Source organism: Muntiacus reevesi, chromosome 2 (assembly GCF_963930625.1).
Source record: "Muntiacus reevesi chromosome 2, mMunRee1.1, whole genome shotgun sequence".
NCBI lineage: Eukaryota > Metazoa > Chordata > Mammalia > Artiodactyla > Cervidae > Muntiacus > Muntiacus reevesi.
This window is the reverse complement of record NC_089250.1, coordinates 196,147,350-196,169,350: the sequence shown is the minus strand read 5'-3', so window position 1 is coordinate 196,169,350 and position 22,001 is coordinate 196,147,350. Positions and strand designations below refer to the sequence as shown.

General features: G+C 52.2%; 1 protein-coding gene across 2 annotated transcripts; it reads left to right on the top strand.

Annotated features, from left to right (window-relative positions):
• The first annotated feature begins 220 nt into the window (after window positions 1-220).
• On the top strand, window positions 221-21,471 carry GPRC5B (G protein-coupled receptor class C group 5 member B). Of its 2 annotated transcripts, none has more exons than XM_065924436.1 (4): window positions 221-402; window positions 10,063-11,076; window positions 18,520-18,632; window positions 19,916-21,471. In XM_065924436.1, the coding sequence occupies exons 2-4, from the start codon at window positions 10,071-10,073 to the stop codon at window positions 19,958-19,960; spliced, it is 1,164 nt and encodes a 387-aa protein (XP_065780508.1). In that variant the 5' UTR covers window positions 221-402; window positions 10,063-10,070; the 3' UTR covers window positions 19,961-21,471. The 2 variants fall into 2 exon arrangements, with proteins under 2 accessions (XP_065780508.1, XP_065780507.1); XM_065924435.1 differs by lacking the exon at window positions 221-402 and adding an exon at window positions 8,079-8,250.
• The last annotated feature ends 530 nt before the right edge of the window (window positions 21,472-22,001 follow it).

The following is a 22,001-nucleotide window of genomic DNA, read 5'->3' as shown; positions in this document are numbered from 1 at the left end:
GTGGATCAACGGAGGAAAGTGTCCGGCGCGTCCAGAGTGCTTTTGGACGCGCTGTGGATGTGAGGGTGGTGTTCTCTAAATGCGGACACTGGAGGGGGCTCGTCTCGGGCGCTGCAGGCGGAGAGCGAGGTTCCGCTAGAACAATCAGCCCTTGCCGGGACGGGGGCGGGGTTCGAACGCCCTGGGGGCGGGGCCTCAGGGGGCGGGGCCGCGGCGGCTGCAGCAGCGCGGGCCGGGCCAGGGGGCGCCTCGCGCGGCTGCGGCTCGCGAGGGCGATGCAGTGAGGCTGGACGGACGGGCGGGCGGCCGGGATCGCTGGGCTGGGGCCACGGCGGCGCTGCAGAGATGTGACTCGGGCCGAGGGCCAGCGGGAGCGTCGGCGCTGCGGGGCCGCGGGGGTCGGTGAGTGCCAGCCGCGCCGGCGGGGTGGAGGGCGCTGCGGCGACCCCAGAAAGTTTTCCCGCGGTGGACTTGGGAGGGTTGGGATGGGGTCTGCTTCTTGGGCTTTTCTGAGTCCCCCCTCTTCCCCAAGGCGTTAATCTGCTGGGGGAGTTGGGGTTTCCGGGCTGGAGGACCACAGTTTGGCGGGAGAAGGAGCCCGCAGAGCGCGGGGCAGGGGGTGGAGGAGAAGGCTGGGACCTTTATGAGGCGGGGGCGGTATTCCCGGACCAGGCGGAGATCAGAGTCTCAGAGGAGGGTCTGGAGGCGATCGCAGATCAGGCAAAGCGCCGCTGGAACTGTAAGGGACTTCAGGCGTGCCCGAGTGACTCGTGTGAGGGCAGCCGCGGGCAGGTCTGGGGGCTGCGTGGCAGGCGCGGGGCCTGACCACAGACAGGGCAGGCGGAGCCGGGGGCACAAGGGGCGAGTTTTGGAGGTGAGCTGCCGCACCTGCCGTAGGGACTGGGGGTCTAGCTCTCAGCCGGCCGCGGCTACGCACTACCGACAAGGAGGGGACACTGCGGGGGCAAAGAGGCAGAGCTGGGACCTGGAGCTGGGGTACAAGTGAGGGGCGGCTGCATACAATGGCGGGGCTTAGCGTTTCAGTTCCGGCCAGACTAGAGGCGATGATCAGCCCTGTGCTGCGTCCCCACCCTTTGGGGGACACAGGCTTTCAGTCCGAAGCATCCCGGTACCCCTACCGCCCGCACCCGCCTCGGCCAGAGGGCTGGTTAACTAGCCAGAGAGGGTGTACCGTTGCCACCGAGGACGGCTCCAGCGCAGCCCATGGGTTCATTCCCCGGCTATGTCACTCCCAGGCCTAGCCAGTCGCCCCCCCCCCCCAACCCCTCAATGCAACTTGTCCTCAGTTCGCTAAGGGGGCGGCTCCTTGGAGTGCGGACAAAGGCCCCTGGAGTGTGGCGGGCAGCGGCGTCCCCGCCAGGGGCCCCGGGCCACGCGCCACATTGGCTGCCCAACTGCGCCAGTATGGGGGGTGGGGGGGGGGACCTGAGCAGAGCCCAGGAGGAACTGGGGGTCCTCGCAAAGAGGCGGAAAAGTGGGGGAGGGGCTTGGCACAAAAGCTTTGGAACTTCTGCCGAGGAACCTTGATTCATAAGTTTCCCTAGGGATGGAGGCTTTCTGGAGGACTCAAGACGTTGAGTTAAACTGCATGCAAATAGGATGTAAATAGAATGCAAATCGGTGTCTGTTGGTTGGGAGCCCTCCACCCGGCCAGTTTTGTATCTGGATTGTGGAGTGAACTATTTCCTATCTGTTTCTGCTCTGTCTGAAAAGTGGTCAACTGAGCTGGGAAAGGAAAAATGGAAGTGGGAAGGAGTCGCCATTTAGGGCACAGGCAGCAAGACAAGCAGTCTTAGAGAGAGAAGCTTAAAATCTTGATTGGTTAATGTATTATTTCAGTAAATGTGCCAGCTACACAACTGGCAGATAAGCCCCTGCTCTCAGAGCACTGGGGAGTTGGGCGAACACTAAATAAGTAAATAAATAGTAAGTGGATAGAACTTCCAATTGGGATAAGTGCTGCCAGGAAAATAAAGCAGGATGATGTAAAATAAAGTGACAAGAGTTCTGCGCAGTGACATTTTAGTGGAGCTTTGCAAGACAGAGCCGCCCCCCGCCTCCCCCGCCACTGGCAGATGTTGGGGAAAGACTGAACCAGGCAGAGGGCACCGCGAGTGCAAAGGCTGGGAGGTGGGAATGAGCTTAGAGAAACTGAACAAAGGCCATTGTGGCTGGAGCTCGTAGGCAGATGTTGAGAGTGGGAGTCTGAAAGGAGATGGCAGAGACCAACCAAACCATGATTTGGGAGGCCATGGAAAGGAGCTTAGGTTTTATTCTCCTAAATGAATCTTTGGAGGGAGGGCTTGGAGTGGAAAGCCACGAGATCTGATTTTTAAAAGCTCCCCTGACCTCCACAAGGAGAGGGAAAGCAGCTCCCCTTTCATTCTGACTCAGGATGGCGAGGCGCCGGGAGCCTCGGAAGCGGACCTGTGGGGACTGCTTTGAATGAGCTTACGCCAGGGATGGGTCAGGTTTTAGAACCCACTTCTCCCAGTTTCTGTCCACCCTAAGCAGCCCCCACGCAGCGCCCACGGCTCCATAAGCACTTCCACGCCAGAGCTTCCTGGGGCTTCTGAGTTAGTCACATTTTCTTCTCGGAATTACAGCCAGAGAGGAACCATCCACCCTGGAACGGGCAGCCAAGGATGCAATTTGCATTTAAATGATTGCTTTTATTTACAGGATTGGAGCTGCTTTGCATATTCATGGATCATGGAGCCTGTGTTCTGACAACCCTGTTTACTAACGTGTGAGGCTTATTAAATTCAAGGGCCCCCAGATAGTCTGGTGGTCTGGATGGTGCTGGGAACTAAAGATTATGAGACGGTATAACTTGGAAAAGATATCAAAGGATAAGACTGCAGGTCTGGGAAAGAGTTTTAGTGTCAGGAAACCTTGTAACAGTTTAATCCTTCAGGAGCAGGAAATGCACCAGCGGCTCCAAGGGGAGTGGGCAGGGACAGAGTGTGGTGTTGGGGTGCGTGGGGAAACAGGCTCCACAGCCTCATCCTGGCCCTCCAAACATGGGGGAATCCAACCAGGGTGCAGCGGCCTTGAGGTCAGGAGTCCTGAGCAGCGGGTTCTAGTCCCAGCTCATCCCGTCACTTCCAGGAAGACTGGCCAAGTCGTGTTACCACTTCCTATTCCCAACAGGACACTGAGAATTGTCATTGTTTTTGTAACAAGTCAGGACCCAGTGCTCCCTGTCCGCCAGGCACCAGGCTGAGTACTGTCTAAGTACATTTCACGTCAGCTTTGAGAAAGCAGCATTATTACTATCATTGTTTTACAGAGGAAAAGACTGGAGGTCAGAGAGGTTAAGTAATGCCCTATGTCACTCAGTTCTGTCTGACTTCCTCCAGCTGAGGTCTTCCACCCTTGAGGACACGGATGGGGGTGTAAATTCTGTGCCAGGTTTCAGTGGTATTTTAGACATGCCCAGGGCTAGGGAAGGCCCTCCAGACCTGCTTGGCTTTTCTTTCCCGTCCATGCTCCAGAGCCTCCTCCCCACTTCTTTAGAGAAGGTGGGTTAAAGGTGCCTCTGCTGGCAGTAGCCAAGGGGAAGCAGGTCAGAATGGCATGTTCCAGAGCAGTTTTGTACGTCTTGTATCTCCTGTTGTCTGGTGGGTGGGAAGGTGAGGACGCTGGTTCCCAGAAGGGCTGGTGTCTGGTTTCCGGGTGTCTGCTTCTGACTCCTCAGCAGGGGCACCCAGTTTTAGGGCATGCAGACTGGCCTCGGGTCCTCCAGCACTGGTTCCCCTCTGGAAAACCACCTTTGAGGTCAAGCCGCCATTTAGAGCACCTGCTGCGGGAAATCAGGAGAGCTTGAGAGTTTCCAAGGTAAACCACATGCGTTTGAGTAGGCTCCGGGAGTTGGTGATGGACAGGGAGGCCTGGCGTGCTGCAGTCCATGGCGTCGCAAAGAGTCGGACATGACTGAGCGACTGAACTGGACTGAAGGTAGGCCACCCCAAAGGCTTCTCCCCTTCACACCCCCTCAGGGACTTCTTTTCTCGGTATGTGATGGTGGAGGCAGGAAACCAGTGGTGAACCAACACTTGGGTAAGCCTATTTGTCTCCCATCTCCACGGCAACTGCCCCTCCTGGAAAAGGAAAGTCAGAAAAGTTCATAACCTCAGGGCATTTGCCAGTCTGTTATTTATTTAACAGACACTTTATATATAAGTGCTTACCCCATGTTAACTATAGTCCTAAACCCTACTTATTATTTTAATCCTCACAAGAACCCCGCAAGACGGGTGTTATCACTCCCGTTTTGTAGATGAAGAAACCGAGGCAAGTAAGGTTAAGTCTGCTGCCCCAGGTCACAAGGTTCTAGCAATGCCAGAGGCAGAATCGGAAACCCAAAGTTCATGCTGCTTGGTGAGGATCAAGGCTGGGAGAACCAGCCCTGCTTGTGGCCTGCAGCCCTGTCCTCGCACAAGGAATCTTGTCTGCATTCTTTCCAGCCTCTGCAGGCCCCAGCTTGTGAGAAATGGTGCGTGCTGCTCCACCACCTGCCGGCAGCTTCTGGCCCCTCTGTGGGGAGAGAGAGCATGTGTGCGCGTGCGTGTGCGACGCAGTGTATTTAAAAGCATCTGAATGAGTCACATTTCTGGGAGCCTGGCCGGCAGCAAAGTAATTAGTATGTGAGCCGAGTCTTGCACATTCGTCACTTTATTCATTACTCCTTTTGAGCTGCTGCATGCCTACATCCCATGGATTTGTTGCCATATATTCATCCCGCCCCAGTCAGCCTTGCCCTGGGGCCAACTCCAAACCTCTAATCAGGTTTTGTGCAGTTTGGGGATCCTGGAGAGCTCCCTTCTTGGCAGGGGGAGGCCTCAGGTGGAGGATGGGGCTGGATGGGGCTTAACCTGACAGTCAGTGCGATGGAGCCTAAGTAGGGTCTGGGGCAGCGGTAGTGAAGCAGAAGGTGTAGGGCCACGGTTCTGGCTCCCCAGCTGTATACGTTCGTGCTTCTCAAACCTCAGTGCACACAAGCATCTGAGCACACCTGGAGCTTATTGGAGGGCTGTGGAAACACAGGTGGCCAGGCCCACTCTGGAGAGTCTGCATTTCTTACAAGCTCCCAGGCAATGCTGCTGCTGTTGCCAGCCTGAGGATCAAACTTGGACTTAAGCCCCAGTCCCCTCCTCTATAAGATGACCGTGAGAGCACCTTCCAGCCCTATGACATGAGGGCTGGAGACCATATTTAATCAGTCCATTCATTCAGCAACTGGGCTGTGAGCACTGCCCGTGTGCCAGGTACTGGGGAATTGATGCAGAACAAAACAGGAGCCTGGGTATGGGGGAGGCAGACCAAAAGAGTAATAAAATAAAACAATTGAAAATTGTGGTACATGCTACAAAGATAAAGATCAGGAGCATTGGTATAGAGCATAAAAGGGCAAAAGGAACCTAATTTAGACAGACTGGCTAGCGAAGGGCTCACCCAGTGACATTTCCAGAGCCCTGGTTTGTCGGAAGAGCCCAGTAACAATAGTACGTTTGTCTCCTGATTCCACGACTTTCTAGCTGTATAGCTTGTCCTAGCTTGGGCAAGCCAACTGGCCTCTCTGTTTTATTTCGTGTAAAATGCAGATAGTGATACCACTTGCCTCCTGGTATCATTGTCCAGATGATTAGGTGTTAGTACATGTGAAGTGCATAGCAGAGGGCCTAGAGCATTGTAAAACCTGTGAGAGTTAACAGTCATTGTTGTGTTCACTACGGCAGTAAGAGAACTCCACAGGGCAATTCTGAATCCCCCAGAAAGCCTAGATGAGCTGGACTCAGCTTCATTCTCTGAGGTGGTGTAGCCCTCCTTCTGATCATCCTGGACAGAGTTCTGCAGAACAGTGACTGTCACCTCATGGGCATCCCTCTCAGTGATAATGACCTACTTGGGACAACTGAATGCTTCCAAAGCCCCTGGTGCCTGGATGTTGGTTAACGAGGACTTCTTGGAGGAAGAGGGCCACATCATGTGGGATACATCATAGAACTTCTTTGTTAACAAGTTACATAAACCCATCTCAAAATGGCTTAATCCAAAAAAGAGAACTTAATTGGCTGCTGGAGGTGCAAAGACCAGGGTATCTGGCTTCAGGCATAACTGAATCCAGCCTTGCAGTGTACTGGGACTCTTGTCCATCACGTGATGATTTCCTGTGGGCCAGCCTTCCTCTCAGGCAGGTTCTTTCCTGTGATGGTAAATATGGCCTCTCCAGCTCCAGGTTTATATCCTTTTAGCTTGTTGTTGTTGTTCAGTTGCGGTTGTGTCCCCGATTCTTTGGGACCCCATGGACTGCAGCACGCCAGGCCTCCCTCTCCCTCACTGTCTCCTAGAGTTCGCTGAAGTTCATGTCCATTTTGCCGGTGATGCCATCCAACCATCTCATCCTCTGCCTCCCTCTTCTCCTTTTGCCTTCCTTTCTGCTTATTAACCCTAGTAACAGGAGAAAACCTCTTTCCAGTTAATTCTAGCAAAAATCCTAAGACTGATTCTCATAGGTCTAGTTGAGGTCAAGTGCCTGTCCCTGAGCCAATCAGTGCGGCCAAAGGGTGGGATAAATGCTTCGATTGGCCAATCAGTGCAGCGAAAGGGTGGGATAAATGCTTCGATTGGCCAATCAGTGCGGCCAAAGGGTGGGATAAATGCTTCGATTGGCCAATCAGTGCGGCCAGAGGGTGGGATAAATGCTTCAATTGGCCAGGCAGGGTCTGGGGCTCGCAGCTGGGGCTGAAGGGGGCTCTCCAGAGGAAAATCAGGAGCTCGAACTCTTTTCAGAACTGGAGGAAGGAAAGGGTTCCACCCTCAGGAATGAAAGCAGAAAGCAAGAGTGCATCTATTTCCCATGTCGGAAAGGAGTGGGAGCTAGAGACGGGGACCACAGCCAGAAGAACCCACACAATTTCAGAAGCTTGATTGCCATCTTTCTATTTTCTTCACATTGGTTTTCCTGTTGTGGTTGGAAGGTCAGTCAGGAAGAGAGACGAGCCGGCAGAACCGAGGGATGAACCGGCAGGACCAAGTTTCAACTTGTAGGCAGGTCTGAAGAGAGGAGATTCCTCCAAGAGAGTGAGTGGGGGCAGCTAAAGAAAGTCTAGATCATGCAAGGAAACGACCTGGTGTGCAGGCATGAGGCTGAGAGGCCTGGCTGGTCCCCTGGCTTCTTCCTCATCAAGTCTGTTCTCAATATAAACCAGGCTTTCTCATCCTCAGCACTGCTGACATGTGGGGTCAGATCACTCAAGTGTGAGGGCCATCTCAGGCATGTTGTTCAGTCACTCAGTCGTGTCCAACTCTTTGTGACTGCATGGACTGCAGCACACCAGGCTTCCCTGTCCTTCACCATCTCCCGGAGTTTGCTCAAACTCATGTCCATTGAGTCAATGATGCTACCCAACCATCTCATTCCCTGTCATCCCCTTCTCCTCCTGCCTTCAGTCTTTCCCAGCATCAGGGTCTTTTCCAGTGAGTCAGCTCTTCGCATCAGGTGGCCAAAGTATTGGAGCTTCAGTTTTGGCATCAGTCCTTCCAGTGACTATTCAGGGTTGATCTCCTTTAGGATTGACTGGTTTGGTCTCCTTTCTGTCCGAGGGACTCTCAAGAGTCTTCTCCAGCACGAGATGCTTAGCGTCTTCCCTGGACTCTACCCGATAGAGGCTGCCAGTTGCACTTCCCTCCCCAGTTGTGACAAGCAGAACTGTCCCTAGACATGGCCCAGTGTTCCCTGGGATCATAATCACCCTGGCTGAGAACCAGTGGCCTGGAGGTGTGTGGGGAGAGTTCGGGAGAGGGCTGATGGTCAAGACTCCAGGAGCACCTTCTTCCCTGTCTCCTCCCAGCCGCCCTGGGGATTGTTGGCTTCTGTATGAACTAGAAAGGCTGCCTGGGGTGTGTTCTGTTGTCACTTGCTGAGAAGTCTCTTAATCACATTTGCCATTGATGAGAGGTCTAGAGGAAATCCACTACAATGTGTCAGGGGCCAATGGCATTTTGTTCCAGCAAATTCAGTTTTTAAATTTTTTTTTTTCTGGGCTTGTTGATTCTTAAATTTTGATTCCAAGTGTGCTCTTGTGATAAAACAGCTCTGACTAGGACAGCGTTTTTTTCCAAAGGTGATACATTGGGATATGGCAATGGGGATGCAACATGAGTTCCATCAACAGGGATTCCAATGTGTTGAGCTTTCTTCTGAGTCAATTTCAAGAGACCATGGTGAGTCAGTTAAGTAAGTAACTTACAGGGGGTGTGTAGACAAGGCATAAATAGCTGAGGTGGCACTTTTCTGACTGACACGGCATGAAGAGTGGTGGGACCAGGGGCCTGATTACCACTGTCTGGGTGCTTGTTTCAGGAGCATCTCTTGTCAGATACCCTCTGTTCCTGCCTTCTCTCATCTCTGGGCAAAGGAAGGATCACCCTGTAGCACCAGGCTCCTTCTCATTCTGTGACATCAATAATTTATCCTGCGGCCAAGGCAGGATCAGAGCTGCTCACTATATCCCATCAAGTAGCTGAGAGAGAGAGAAGTGGTCGATACTGCATTTACTTAGGAAAGCCCCAGGGATGTGCTGAACTGCCTGGGAGGTGGCTGGTTACAGCCTCACTGTGGGTGGAGCTAAGTCTGCCTTAAGATGCCCAGAAGCGTAGCACAGCAGAGCTGGGCAGGCAGGGCTTTCCCAAGGCCAGACTCCCTGCAAAAGCAAGGACCTGGTGGCAGTGGGTAGAGGAGAGCCCTGCTGAGAAGTCTCATTCCCGCAATATTTAAGAAGCATCTTCTTAGTGCTGGTTCTTCACCAGTGGTGCTCATTCTGTGATTTCCCATCCCCCAGGGAACGTTGGCAGTGTCTAAAAAATGTTGAGGGGTTGTCACTGCTAAGAGAGGGTATGCTTCAGTTGGAGGTGGAGGCCAGGGGTGCTGCCCCACCTCCTACAATGCACAGACCCCCAAACAAGGGAGACTTGGGCCCAGAGTGTCCGTGATCCCTGGGCTGGGAAACCCTGGTTTGGGCTGATGAACAAGACAGTGTCCCTGTCCTCCTGCAGCTGGTGGCGAAGAACGACAGGAAGGGAGGAGAGGAGGAAGGGACCAGAGAAACAAAGTAAGCAGGCGAAAGGATGACAGATGCGATTAGACCTAAGAAATAGACAAGATGTGCTGGGGAGGGGGAGGGGTGTGACCTTGGCCAAGGTCTGGGTGGATGACAGGAGAGCTGAGACCAGGGTGCGGAGGAGCAGTTTTCCATGAAAGCGGGGGTGGGAGGGGTCTAAGCAGAGGAAGCAGGGAGGAAAGAGGAGATTCGGGTTAATAAGCCCGTCTCTGGGGCATCCTGCAGGCCTCTCCAGGAGAGGGGGGGCTCCCTGGAGCAAGAGGATGGATTCTCGGAAGATCTTTGCGAGAAGGGTAGGATGTGTGAGGGGAGAGGGAAAGGGTGGAACCCAGGAAAACAGTTGACACTGTGTTTGAAATGCAGGGAAGCTTCTAAGAGGGGGTGATTCTAGGAGCTGAGTGTGTGACCTTGGGCAAGTGTCCCAGCCTCCTCAAGACTGTTGTCACCGGCGTGAGGACTCACTGTGTCGGGTGCCTGGCCGAGGCTGAGTCATCGGGGAGTGTCAGCTGTTAGCACTGAAGGACCGAAACCACAAGGCCTGTCCTTCTCCCAGCGAGTGCTCAGCCCATGAGCATCTCTTCGAGTCTCATTTTACTCCCTCATTTTTAAAGAGGTCAGACACGGCCTCACATTCAAAGACTAGGACAGGGTATTCAAAGAGAGAGCTTCCCTCCTACCCTCTCCTCCAGCCACTAGCACTGACGGTTCATGGTTGTTCACCGAGTCCAGCCAAGGGGGCAGATGGGGACCGAAATCCTCACCCACTCCCGGTGCCAGGCTGTGCTGCCTGGAGAAAGGGGCTGGTGGTGGGTTTGAAGGGACATAGGGTCTCCTTAAAGAAGTCAGGAGAGTGGAAGTCTCACCATGAATTGGTCTTCTCCCCCCAACTTTTCTGGAACCTTCGCGGTGGCATCAGAGAGAAAGATGAGAACCCACCAGGCGCTCGCCTTCCTCCTGCTCTTCGTGATTGCCTCCGGGGCCTCTGAGAACGCCAGCACGTCCCGGGGCTGCGGGCTGGACCTTCTCCCTCAGTACGTGTCCCTGTGCGACCTGGACACCATCTGGGGCATCGTGGTGGAGGCAGTGGCCGGGGCGGGCGCCCTGATCACGCTGCTCCTGATGCTCATCCTGCTGGTGCGGCTGCCGTTCATCAAGGACAAGGAGAAAAAGGACCCCGTTGGCCTCCACTTCCTCTTCCTCCTGGGGACCCTGGGCCTCTTTGGTCTGACCTTCGCCTTTATCATCCGGGAGGACGAGACCATCTGCTCGGTCCGCCGGTTCCTCTGGGGCGTCCTCTTTGCGCTCTGCTTCTCCTGCCTGCTGAGCCAGGCGTGGCGAGTGAGAAGGCTGGTGCGCCACGGCAAGAGCCCCTCGGGCTGGCAACTGCTGGGCATGGCCCTGTGCCTGATGCTGGTGCAGGTCATCATCGCCATCGAGTGGCTGGTGCTGACTGTGCTCCGAGACGCGAAGCCGGCCTGTGCCTACGAGCCCATGGACTTCGCAATGGCCCTCATCTATGACATGGTACTGCTGGTGGCCACCCTGGGGCTGGCCTTTTTCTCGCTGTGTGGCAAGTTCAAGAAGTGGAAGCAGAACGGAGTCTGCATCCTGGTCACGGCCTTCCTGTCTGTGCTCATCTGGGTGGCTTGGATGACCATGTACCTCTTTGGCAATGCCGAGCTACGACAGGGAGATGCCTGGGGCGACCCCACCTTGGCCATCACGCTGGTGGCCAGTGGCTGGGTCTTTGTCATCTTCCACGCCATCCCGGAGATCCACTGCACCATTCTGCCGGCCCCGCAGGAAAACACGCCCAACTACTTCGACACGTCACAGCCAAGGATGCGGGAGACGGCGTTTGAGGAGGATGTGCAGCTGCCGCGGACCTACATGGAGAACAAAGCCTTCTCAATGGATGAACATAATGCAGGTAAAGGGGGCACTGTCCCGCTGGGTTAGGCTGTTCCTCCCAAAACAGCTCCTTTTCCTCCACTGGGGGTCGGAGGTCCTGGGGGTAGTCCTGGTAGATCAGAGCCCACAAACATTGACCCCTGTGCTGAAACTGGCCCCCAGAGATTCAGCATTATCAATTTATTTAGTGTGCATGCGTGTTCAGTTGTATCTGACTCTTTATACCCTCATGGACTGTAGCCCTCCAAGTTCCTCTGTCCATGGAACTCTCCAGGCAAGAATACTGGAGTGGGTTGCCATTTCCTTCTCCAGGGCATCTTCCCGAGCCAGGGATCAAACTCTCGTCTCCTGTGTCTCCTACATTGGCAGGCGGATTCTTTACCACTGAGCCACCTGGGAAGAGACTTAATTGGCACGCTCAATTAATTTAATGTAAAAAGTCAGGTTCCTGGCCTTTTTTGAAAAGTTGGATCTGGCAATGCTGGGCTGCTGTTTTCACCTGGCACCGTTGTCTGCAGCTAGCTGGAAGGCCCTGTCTCTTACCCTCCCAGGTGATGGTGGCCTTTTAGGTGGGCATGCATTTTCTCTTCACTACACTCCCCTTCGGCTTCCCTGGTGGCTCAGCTGGTAAAGAAGCTGCCTGCAATGCAGGAGATCTGAGAGCACAGCTACCCACTCCAGTATTCTGGCCTGGAGAATTCCATGGACTGTATAGTATATGGGGTCGGACATGACTGAGTGACTTTCACTTTTCACACTCCCCGTGGCTCCCTGTCCCAGCCACTATAGCGTATCAACATCAGCTGCCTGCTTCCTGGAAGTGTTTGAGTTTGCAGCCCGTGTGCTAGCTGGATGCGGGGGATGTTGAGAGGCAATGCTCCTGTTCTTGCCGCTAGCTCTGTCTCCAAGAGTAGGTGAACTTGGGCCCTGGAGTCAGAGTCTGGGTTGGGATCCTGCCCCTTCCCAGATGTAGACTTTGTGTACCCCATAAAGCTGCTGTGAGTCCTGCTGTAGCAAGGGGCCCCCACGGCACCTGGCTTGTTGAAGGTGTCCTTGGTTGGGTTCCCCTGAAAGCAGAGCCTGAGACTTGTTGCAGGTAGTTTACTTAGAAGGTCACCCCTGCCAGGGAGAATGAGACTGGGAAGGCAGAAACGCCAGAACAAGAGCGTCAAGAGCTGGTTACCACCTTGGGCAGCTGGGGCTCATTCCTGCCAGGGACACGTGTAGAACAAGCCTCAGGATTGATCCTTGGAGGACAGGAGGCTGCGGCATCTGCCCATCAACTCCTATCTCCCACTGCCATGAATGTCCCCCAGGGCTCCCATAAATGGGCTAACCAAGTTCTACTAGCTCCGCCAACAGAAAAGCAGAGATTCGGCAGGTTTGTGTGAAACCCAGGTTATGTGTCACTACTGCGGTGGGATCCCCAGGTGAGCCAAGAAGAAACAGCCCAGGCCCCAGGTACCCCTGCTAGAGATGCTGGAGAAGTGTCTCTTACCATTGTTGCTTAAAGCAAGTCAGCTGGGTTCCCAGTACTTAGCATTAATTAAAAGTGCCTTTTCCCAGTTACCTAAAGATTTATCAGGCACTATAATAATAATAGTAGCAGTAGCAGCAGCAGTAGTAATAATAACCTAGTATAATCATCATTTTTTGAACACTAACTACATGCCAGACCCTACTCCTTAACCTGCATTATCTCATTAGTCCATCCCTCCAGCTGACGAGGTAGGGTCTGTTATTATCCCCATCTCACAGAGGAATAAGTAGAGGCTCTAAGAGATTTGGTCTTGCCCAGTGACATAGGAGGTGGCCCCTTCCGAATGGTTGAGTCCCCTTTTCTGTAACACTCACCCAGGTGCCTGGGCAGTGGTCTGGTCTGCAGAGTCAGCCTTTTGGGTTCAGCACAGCCGCCCACCCCCACAGGCCAGGGGAAACACGTCAAGCCCCCAGGTCCTCCAAGACCACCCGCAGCCCTCTTCCCACCAGGAGGTGCCCAGCTGCCTCTGCACCCTGCTCCTGGTCAGACCCCCAGGAGAATGACAGACCCACCCCCCCCTCATTCCCCCTCCCCCCACCTTGGGTAGAATCACAGTCCTGGGGTGGCCTTTATCAGAGCAGTTTCCTTCTTACTGGAAGCCCCAGACCAGCAAGCCTATGTTTGTCGAGAGATTTGACAGTGATGAGCCACAGCTCTGGTGGGGCTGACTCCCCTGGTGGCCAGGAGATGGGGGTCATTACGGGGAGCCCAGAGGGTCCCTCGGGGCATATGATAAGCAGAGGCCAGGCACCTGACTGGTTCTTGGGGTCCTGGTGGAGCCACCTCTTCCCTGGCCTCTCCTGGAATAGGATCCTCTTTATCTGACACTCACAAACTCCCCTTGGACCTTAGTGGTAACAGGAACTCCTGAAATGGATGTAGAGCTTTATACATTCACTGGGCAATTAGTCTATTGCTTTGTCAAATTCTCAAAGCCATTTGTGATCCCTAGAAGGTTAAGAATCAGTGCTGTTGAACCTGATGGTCTAGTTCACCTGCAGTGCAAGAATGAGTGGGGTGCTAGAACTACCTACAAGTATTAGGGGCGTCAAAAGTGAAGGATAGCTAACCTTTACTGGGTACTTATGATGGACAGGTACCATTCTGAGCATTTTAGCAACTAATCTCATTTAATCCCTGCAATAACTCAGTGAGGTCCATTGAGCAGACAAGAAACTGAGGCATGGAGGGGCTGAACAATTTGCCTAAGAGGCAGAGCCAGGGTTTGAATGCAGGCAGCCTGGCTCCAGAGCCCACTCTGATCACTCTGCCACAGAACTTCTCATCTTAAAGCCCTTCAGCATCCCTCATCTCACAGGTGTGCCAGAGCAACTCTGTGCCTTGAGAAGACAGGGATTATCAGTCCCATTTTACAGAGCAGGAAACTGAGTCTAGGAGTGTCCAGCAACTTGTTCAGGCTCACAGTGGAGCAGAGAGAGGGAAGGTTGGTTTTCTGAATGCCCTGCATCCTTTCTTGCGAAAATGCAGTCAGTATGTCGTATCCATGTAAAATCCAGAGATCAAAGCGATTTGGGACCCATGTCAGAACCAGCAGTGCCTGGACTGGCACAGGGGTGATGGGGCTTCAGAGGTGCCCACACACCCATCTGTTTCATACTCTGGTTCCAGAGCCAAGGACATTGTCCCTCATTCCCCTCTTTCTTTTCCAAAACAAAAATAACCTTTTTATTCCTTTCTGATGACAGAAGATCAACAATAATCAGGAGTTCAGCAAGTGAAAATAATAATAATTGCTCAGAATCCCATTGCCCAAAGGCAACTATTGCTGACTGTTTGCGCCTGTCTTGCCAGACACAGTACCCCCACCTTGCGCGCGCGCGCGCACACACACAACCCCACACACACCAATCCAGCAGAGCAGCTCTTAACTTGTCTGCACATTAGAGTCTCTTGGGCAGCTTTAAACAAATTAGCAGTGCCTGCCTCCTCAATCTGATTGAGTAAGTCTGTTTGGGCTCAAGTGTTTTAGGCCCTCCAAGTGCTTCTAAGATGTAACCAGGTTGAAAGCACTGGTTGTCTAAGAGGCTGTCTGCAACGCGCTTGCTTAAATTGACAGTGGATCATGGAGGGAGGCCTTTCCAGGTCAACAACTGCAGAGCTGTCCTTTTCACAAGACAGAGCTTTCTAGGAGGCACCAAATTTGTTTTCCTGATCTTGGTGGTGGTTTACTCGCCAAGTCGTGTCCGACTCTTGCAATCCTGGCTCCTCTGTCTCTGGGATTCTCCAGGCAAGCACACTGGAATGGGTTGCCATTTCTTCCTCCAGGGGATCTTCCCGACCCAGCAATTGAACCCGGGTCTCCTGCACTGCAGGCAGATGATTTAGTAACTGAGCTATTTCTGATCTTAGCTGGTGAATACTCTGCTTGTTTCCTGCTTTCCATACAAGTTAGGCTGCAAAGACCTTTCTTATCCATTCATCTTTGTGTCCTTGATCAATTACCTCCTTGCAAAAAAGTTCCTAGACATGCATCAGAATCTGCACCTTTCAATCCTGATATATATTGATTGCCAGATGCCACCCCACAGAAAGGTGGGCTGATTTAGTCTTCCCTGAATAATTGTTTGAGATCCCCTCTCCCCACTTCACCAACCTTGGATATTGTCAGACTTTTTTTTAATAGCCCTGTTTTTTGCATTCTCCTAGATGTGTGTCCACCAAAACTCACGGGGCACCAGGCAAAGTCAATTCCCTCGGAAGGTTCACAGAGAGAGAATGAATAGTCATCCTGGCTAGGATTGCCTTTGTTCTAGAAATCCTACTTTGCTGGCTGGGGAATGCCTGGGCACCCTTCCTGGCCATGGTGAGAACAGCTGCTGTCATCTTTGGTCTGACCTCAGTATTTTAGGGAACCAGGCCCTACACGGGGCCTTACCGGGAGCTACAGCGGGTGCTGTTTCTCCTGCATTTTAACCAGCCAGCCTTTCGGGCTCTCTACCCTGGAGAGTCCAGCCCTGAGGTCAAGAGACAGGAGGGGTATGCCCCAGGCTGGCCTGCGGCTCAGCCCCTGCTGCTGCCTTGCTTGCTTCCCCCAGTGGGACCCCAGGTATGTAGGACTTCAGCAGCCTGCTGTTTCTTAATAAGCATCAACAAGGCATGAGGTATGTGACAGAAGATGAAAATACACTAAACGATATAGCACTTCAGATCACATTTTGGAAAGCGCTAACAAGGCGCATGAAATGTTCACCTTCCAAAGGAGCAGGAAGGAAAAGTGTTCTTTCCTCCGTGAGGGGATTTGGGCTTTCGGATCTCGTTAGACCAAGGGCGATTTAAACTCTGTGCCCCTTCACTGCCCAGTGGAAGGCCCTGTGTCAGCTTTGGGGGCAGGACCCCGTCTTGCCTCACTTGTAGTCTCTACAGGAGAGGCCTGGCATTTAGCCCATGCTCTTAGATTCCTCTTGGGACCTCCATGCGGGTGAGCCCTGCTTGCCTTTCAGAGGGCTCACCTCTGGGTCAGAGTGGGCTGTCAGTTGGGACCCTTGAAGATGCAAGTTAATAAAAAAAAATCTCATCTGAAGCAATTTAAGTAAACAAAACAACAACAAAACTAAATGTATTGGGGATCAGGCTTCAGAAATGGATAGATCCAGGAGGCTCAAGTGATGCCAAGATTCAGTCTGTCTCCATCTCTTGGCTCTGTTAGAATCACAGCAGCTCTGGACCCACACAGAGTCCTACTAGAGAAAAGGAATATTTCCCAGGATGCTTGAGTATAAAATCCCAGAGTTAGCTCTGACTGGACCTGACTGGCCAGGCCTAAGTCACATACCCAACCTCAAGGCCCTGGGGAGGATGCAGTTGTAGCCAGTACTCAGGGACCCAGAATATGGGAGGGATGTTTAGCAGAGGAGAACCACTCCAAATAACCACTACCCAAAGGGGTCGCTGGGCCAGGTCACCCCACAGACACTGATCTGGTTGAGCCTTTGTTTCTTTGAAGAGGATGTTAGAGCCACATTCCCCCACTGCAGCTGGCCAGCCTCTGCTTTATGAGGAAAGCGTGCTGTTGGGTTTCCCCTCTCTTCGAGGAGGTCTTGGCTCGGAATTGGGACTAGTGAGAGTCCGGGGACTCTCTGTCCCCTGGTCCCTGTCGCCTCTTCTCAGCTCCCCAGGAAGGGCAGCTCCTTGTCAGTATGCGCGTGGGAGCTACTGAAGGCTGGAAGGTGCTAGGGCAAAGAGGTTTTCACAAGTCTTTTAGAACATGCGTTCTGCACTCTGCCTATATCTTGGTTCAGTCTGGACCAATTTGCCCCTAATGTCACTTAAATTCAAATTGCTCCTAAGTAACCAAGTGTAGTCATTAAAAACATCGTATTTGGACCCCAAATAGCATGATGGTCTAGGAAACCAATTCTCTCTACTTGGATTCAAATGCTGGTTCTTACCAGCTGTGTGACCTCGGGCAAGTTACCTAATCACTCTGTGCCCCATGTAAAATGGAAATAATAAAAGAACCTACTATGCTATGAAAATGAAATGAGATAATACATATAAAGCATTTTTTATAACCAGCCCTGGCTCTTGGTTGGTTACTGTGTGAAGGTAACTCTATCACGGTGATTTTGGTCCCTTCCCCAAGTAATTGGTAAAAATCCCAAGTCCTCTTACTACTTTTTAGTCAGGAAAAAAAGAAATGACTCTCTTCAGGGAGAACTTTAATTGAGGGTTTTCTTGGCAAAGTAAGATAAGTGTCTTCAGTGAGAAGGAAGATAATGAAGGCGACAGCTCACAATTGAGACAGACTTTTGATTTTTTTTATAGTGCTTCTTCTTTCTCTGTTATCTTTTAATAGACTATTTTTAGAGCAGTTTTAGGTACAGAAAAATTTAACAGGAACTACATGGAGTTCCCACCTGCCCATCCCCTCTGGTTTTCCCTGTTATTAACAACTTGCATTGGCATTACATTTGTCGCAATGGATGAATCAATATTGATACTTTATTGTTAACTCAAGTCCATAATTTGCTTTCTAGAGGTCACTCTGTACAGTTCTGTGGGCTTGGACAAATCCATGAGGTCATGTCTCCACTGTTACAGTATCCCCCAGAGTAATTCCAATGCCCTAAAAATGCCCTGTACGCCCCCCAAGCCCCTGCCAATCACTAATCTTCTCACTGCCTCTACAGTTTACCCTTTTGCAGAATATTATAGTTGGAATCACATAATGTGAGATTTTATAGCCCACTGAGCACATTCGTGGTTCACCCAAGTCTTTTTGTGTCATTTGATTTTTCTTCACCAAAAGAGGAAAGTTAGATGTGTAAAAATGCACTGCAAATAAGAAACATCATTTACCTTTCAGAGGTAAAAAGAGCAGACCGTATTTGCTGCCTTTGCTTCAGATCTCCCTTTTTTCCTGTCAGAAATGACCCCACCCATACGCCTGGGGCCCCTCCGTCCTCTCCCGCGTCACTTTCCCAGGAAGATGTCCGACCTCGACCATGTGCCTGTGGTCCCGCATCTCAGGCTTGCCCACCCCTGTGTGTGTCCAGAAACCGTGTTGCACAGTATGGCGTTGAACTTGACATGGATGGCACTCAGCCGTGAGCAGGTCTTTTGAAGGAAGAGACTTTGTGAGAGATGCAGGCGCTGCCTTTGTCACCCATGCACTCTGGGGGTGCGGGGTGAGGCTCCACCCCGGGTGCCCTCCCGGAGAGCTGCCTGCGCCCTGGATTCTGCAGACTCCTCAGCCCCACTGAGATGGGTCAGGCTCCAAGAGAACCCGAGAACAAAGCGCCTTTGTGACTCTTGTTTTGAATCTGGCTTGTGACAAAGGGGAGGAGCGGGGAGGGGGGGGCGTGTGCCTGGAGCATGGTGTTGATGCAGGGGAAGAAAACAAAATTCAAAACTGTGTCCTTTATTTTTTTTTTTTTGTGGTGTTGCCTTTCCCTTCCTCAGCTCTCCGAACTGCAGGATTTCGCAATGGCAGCTTGGGAAACAGACCCAGCGCTCCGTTCAGAAGCAACGTGTATCAGCCAACTGAGATGGCCGTTGTGCTCAACGGGGGGACTGTAAGTATCAAGAGGTGATGTTCTGGCAGGAAGCCTTGGAGTGGTCAGCACTGGGGGGCAGCTTCGACAGGGACACACCACTCTGTGGAGGCTGCTCATGGGGCTGCAAAGAGAGCAGATCACGTCAACACCCCTTGCAGCTAGGATGCATGCAGTGTTTCCATTTCTCTTCTTTCCTCTCGCCCCCTTTCTCCATGCATGAGACATCTCCCTGTAGTTAGTTGACCATCTGTAGGTCATTTGAACGAGTCGCTGTTTCTTGGGGCTCTCGTACCCAGTGAATTCTCTTCTTTTCATCGTATAGGAGGTGCCCCCACCCACATTCTCCTTGGAAAGTGACTTTTAGGAAAAGGCCCGAGTCACAAAACCCTGGCATCCAACCTAGATGAGCCTCCTGCCCCATGCCCCAGCTGGGTACCAGGTTCCCCCACCCTCCCCACTCCTTAAAAGATTTAAGAAATTGAAATGATTATCATTTCTCTCCCACAAACACAAAAATAGATACTATCTGATGCCAAACAGACCTTCAGCAGAATTGTCATCATTTACATTTTGCCTCCGTGGAATTACATCATTTTGTTTCTCTAGCGATCCAAAATTGCACTCTCATTCCCACATTTAATTTTCAAACATAGCTACATGCTTCTTTCACAAATAACACATGAACCAGTTTACACGTGTAAACTGGATTTCCATTCTCTATATCATGTGCCAATTCCATAACTCAACCTGAACATTTTTATTTTCAGTGTGAGTCAGAGATGGTCTTTGATCTCTAGAGGAAACTCGGGTTTTCCTGGCCTTTGACTGGTATGAGAGGCATCGTTTGCACTGGTGTGGGAGGGACTCAAAGCAGTAGGCTCACGGGTTGCATTCATGAAGAGCACCAGCCATTCGTGGGCCTGTTTGTCATTGGGTACCAAGAAAAGCCTGAATTTCAAGCATTTGACCTGTGGGTTTTAATAAATTTAGCCCCACCAGTCATTCTTAAGCCCTCTGTGTCCAGTCAAGGCCAATGTACATAAAAACACCCTGGACTTGGAAAGTGATGTGGGTTCTGGGTAAGGAAACATTTGTTCGGGTGCGCGATTATAGAAAAGGGGTAGACAGCCTTCCCACGAGCAGAGTATTGTAGCTCACACACAGTGGTTGCTGCTTTTCTTGGGAGTTATTAAGCCCTTTAGGAGAAGGCAAGCTAACTTAGCTTTGGTACATTGTTAACAAATGGGTTTCTGACATTGACTTTGAAAGCTGAGTTCTTAGTGTGTTATTCCTATTTCCAGATCCCAACTGCTCCGCCAAGTTACACTGGAAGACACCTCTGGTGAAAGACTTTAAGTTCCAGAGAATAAGAGTCTCTCTTACCAATTTTATTCCCTGGTCGTGTCTTTCTTGAGGGAGAAATCAGTAACAGTAGCTGAACAAGGCCGCCTCGCAGCCAGGAGATTTGGAAATCCTAGACAAGGGGATTTCGTGTAAATGTGAACACTGCTGAACTGAAAAGCTAACACCAACTGCCCTCCCCGCCCCTGCCACACACACACACACACACACACACACGTAATACCAAACCAACCTCAAACCCTGCAAACTAAAGCAAAGCTAATTGCAAATAGGATTAGGCTCACTCGAAAATGTGGCTGGGAAGACTGTTTCATCCTCTGGGGGTAAGAGCAGAACCGCGTTCACAGCCAGCAGGCCAGGCCGGTGTTGGCTGAGCACAGACAGCCCCACACCATCGCCCCTCGCCAGCAAGTGCTGGACCCCAGCTGGCCTCTTGGAGACGGTCATTTCACTGAGGAAGGCGAATAGGGGCTTCCCCACTGGCCTGCCCGTGGGTTTTCACATTTCAGAGGGGTCAGGAGCAGTGGAGGAGATTGTGGGTATGATTCCGAGGCCCAGCCCAACTGCATCCGGGGAAGAGCTTTATGAGCAGTGGTAGAGGAAGCCTGGCCTGTGCCAAAGAAGAGAAGGCAGTCTGGGAGTTGAAGGGACCGTCACACTTAGAAAGTAGCACCCAGCCTTTGTTCCTTCTTTGGGCCACGTGCTCTGGCGTCACTGCCTGGAAGCAAGCCTGCCTGCCTCCAAGGGGCAGTTTCCGACTGGAGCAGCCGTCGCTCCCCTGATCACCCCTCCCTCTTCCCACCTCGTGAGTGTTCCTCCAGCCCTTCCCCACTTCTCCGGCCACATCCATTTCAAAAGCTCACGTGGAGCCACCAGCTCAGAGCCCCGTGGCTTGGCCAGGGGGCAGATGCCGGGGTGGATTTTCCACAATGCTGTCACGCGGCAGGGGTACCCCAGGGTGGAGAGGCCATGCCGGCTGCCTAGCAAGCAGTGAGCTCTTGGGACTTCTCTGTGGACGTAGTGAAAGCGCCAGGGTTGGGTGGAGCACATGAGGGTTTCTTGCTGCTTTGGGAGGGCCTGAGGGACATTTTTGTCTCAGTTTTCTGCAAGTTCCATGAAAATGGTTCTCTTCCAAGCCATTGTTTCTGTCATGGTTTCCATCTGTCCTAAGCAAGTCATTCCTTTATTTGGCATTTCAGACATCTCGGCCATTAAAAGCCCCATGTTCTCTGCACTGTTTGGCCAGCATAATCGCAGGCAATGATTCAAAGCAAAGAGTTTTAACCTGACGGCACGGAATGTATAAATGAGGGTGGGTCTTTTTGCATATACTCTAGTCACTGTATTGCTTTTTTTTTTTCTCTATAAAACAACCCATAAGCCTTTAACCTTTACAGAAAATGAAAAAGGTTAGTGTTTGGGGGGAAACTGACCTCTTCAAAAGCCAATATGTCTGAGCTGAGTATGTTTTAATAAACCTTCTGATTTTTCTTGAGGCCCTAGTCTGCTGTGTCCCATCCTCGCCCTCCCATGTCCCCATCCTTGCAGAACACCCGGGTAGGGAGGCCAATCTGGCCCCCTTGTGCCCCTCCTCCAAGGTAGCCCATTTCCACGTGTTGCCAGCATGGGGAAGAGGGGGCATACCCGACCTGGGGAAGTCAGATCCAAGACCTCTGTGCCAGGAAGGCCCCTGGGGGGGCTACCACGGGGAGTATAGGGGTGGAGGAGGGAAGCTAAGACCTGGGTTGGGGTTGGGGATGTGGGCGGATGCATGTGGATCTGGAATTCTGAAAATCACAGAAATCTCCGAACACCTCGGTCCAGTCCGGTGAAAAGCGGCCGCGTTACACGTTCTCGTGCCAGGAAACAGTGGCTCACCCCCGCTCCCTGGAGTCCTTCGGAGTTCTCTGATCCCATCAGGGACTCAGGCTGCAAGAGCACCCCCGGCCCTTGCAGAGCAGAGAACTCACACGATCATGCTCTAAGTTCTTGGTAGTCTAAGCGTGCATGGTGAACACGGCAGAG

What these genes read in the sequence shown, in the direction of transcription:
- GPRC5B (XM_065924435.1), top strand. Translation starts at nt 8,166, where the DNA reads ATGGCAATGGGGATGCAACATGAGTTCCATCAACAGGGATTCCAATGT. An exon ending in AATGGATGAACATAATGCAG is followed by an intron (nt 11,077 to 18,519) that starts GTAAAGGGGGCA and finishes TCCCTTCCTCAG; the next exon opens with CTCTCCGAACTGCAGGATTT. An exon ending in TTGTGCTCAACGGGGGGACT is followed by an intron (nt 18,633 to 19,915) that starts GTAAGTATCAAG and finishes TCCTATTTCCAG; the next exon opens with ATCCCAACTGCTCCGCCAAG.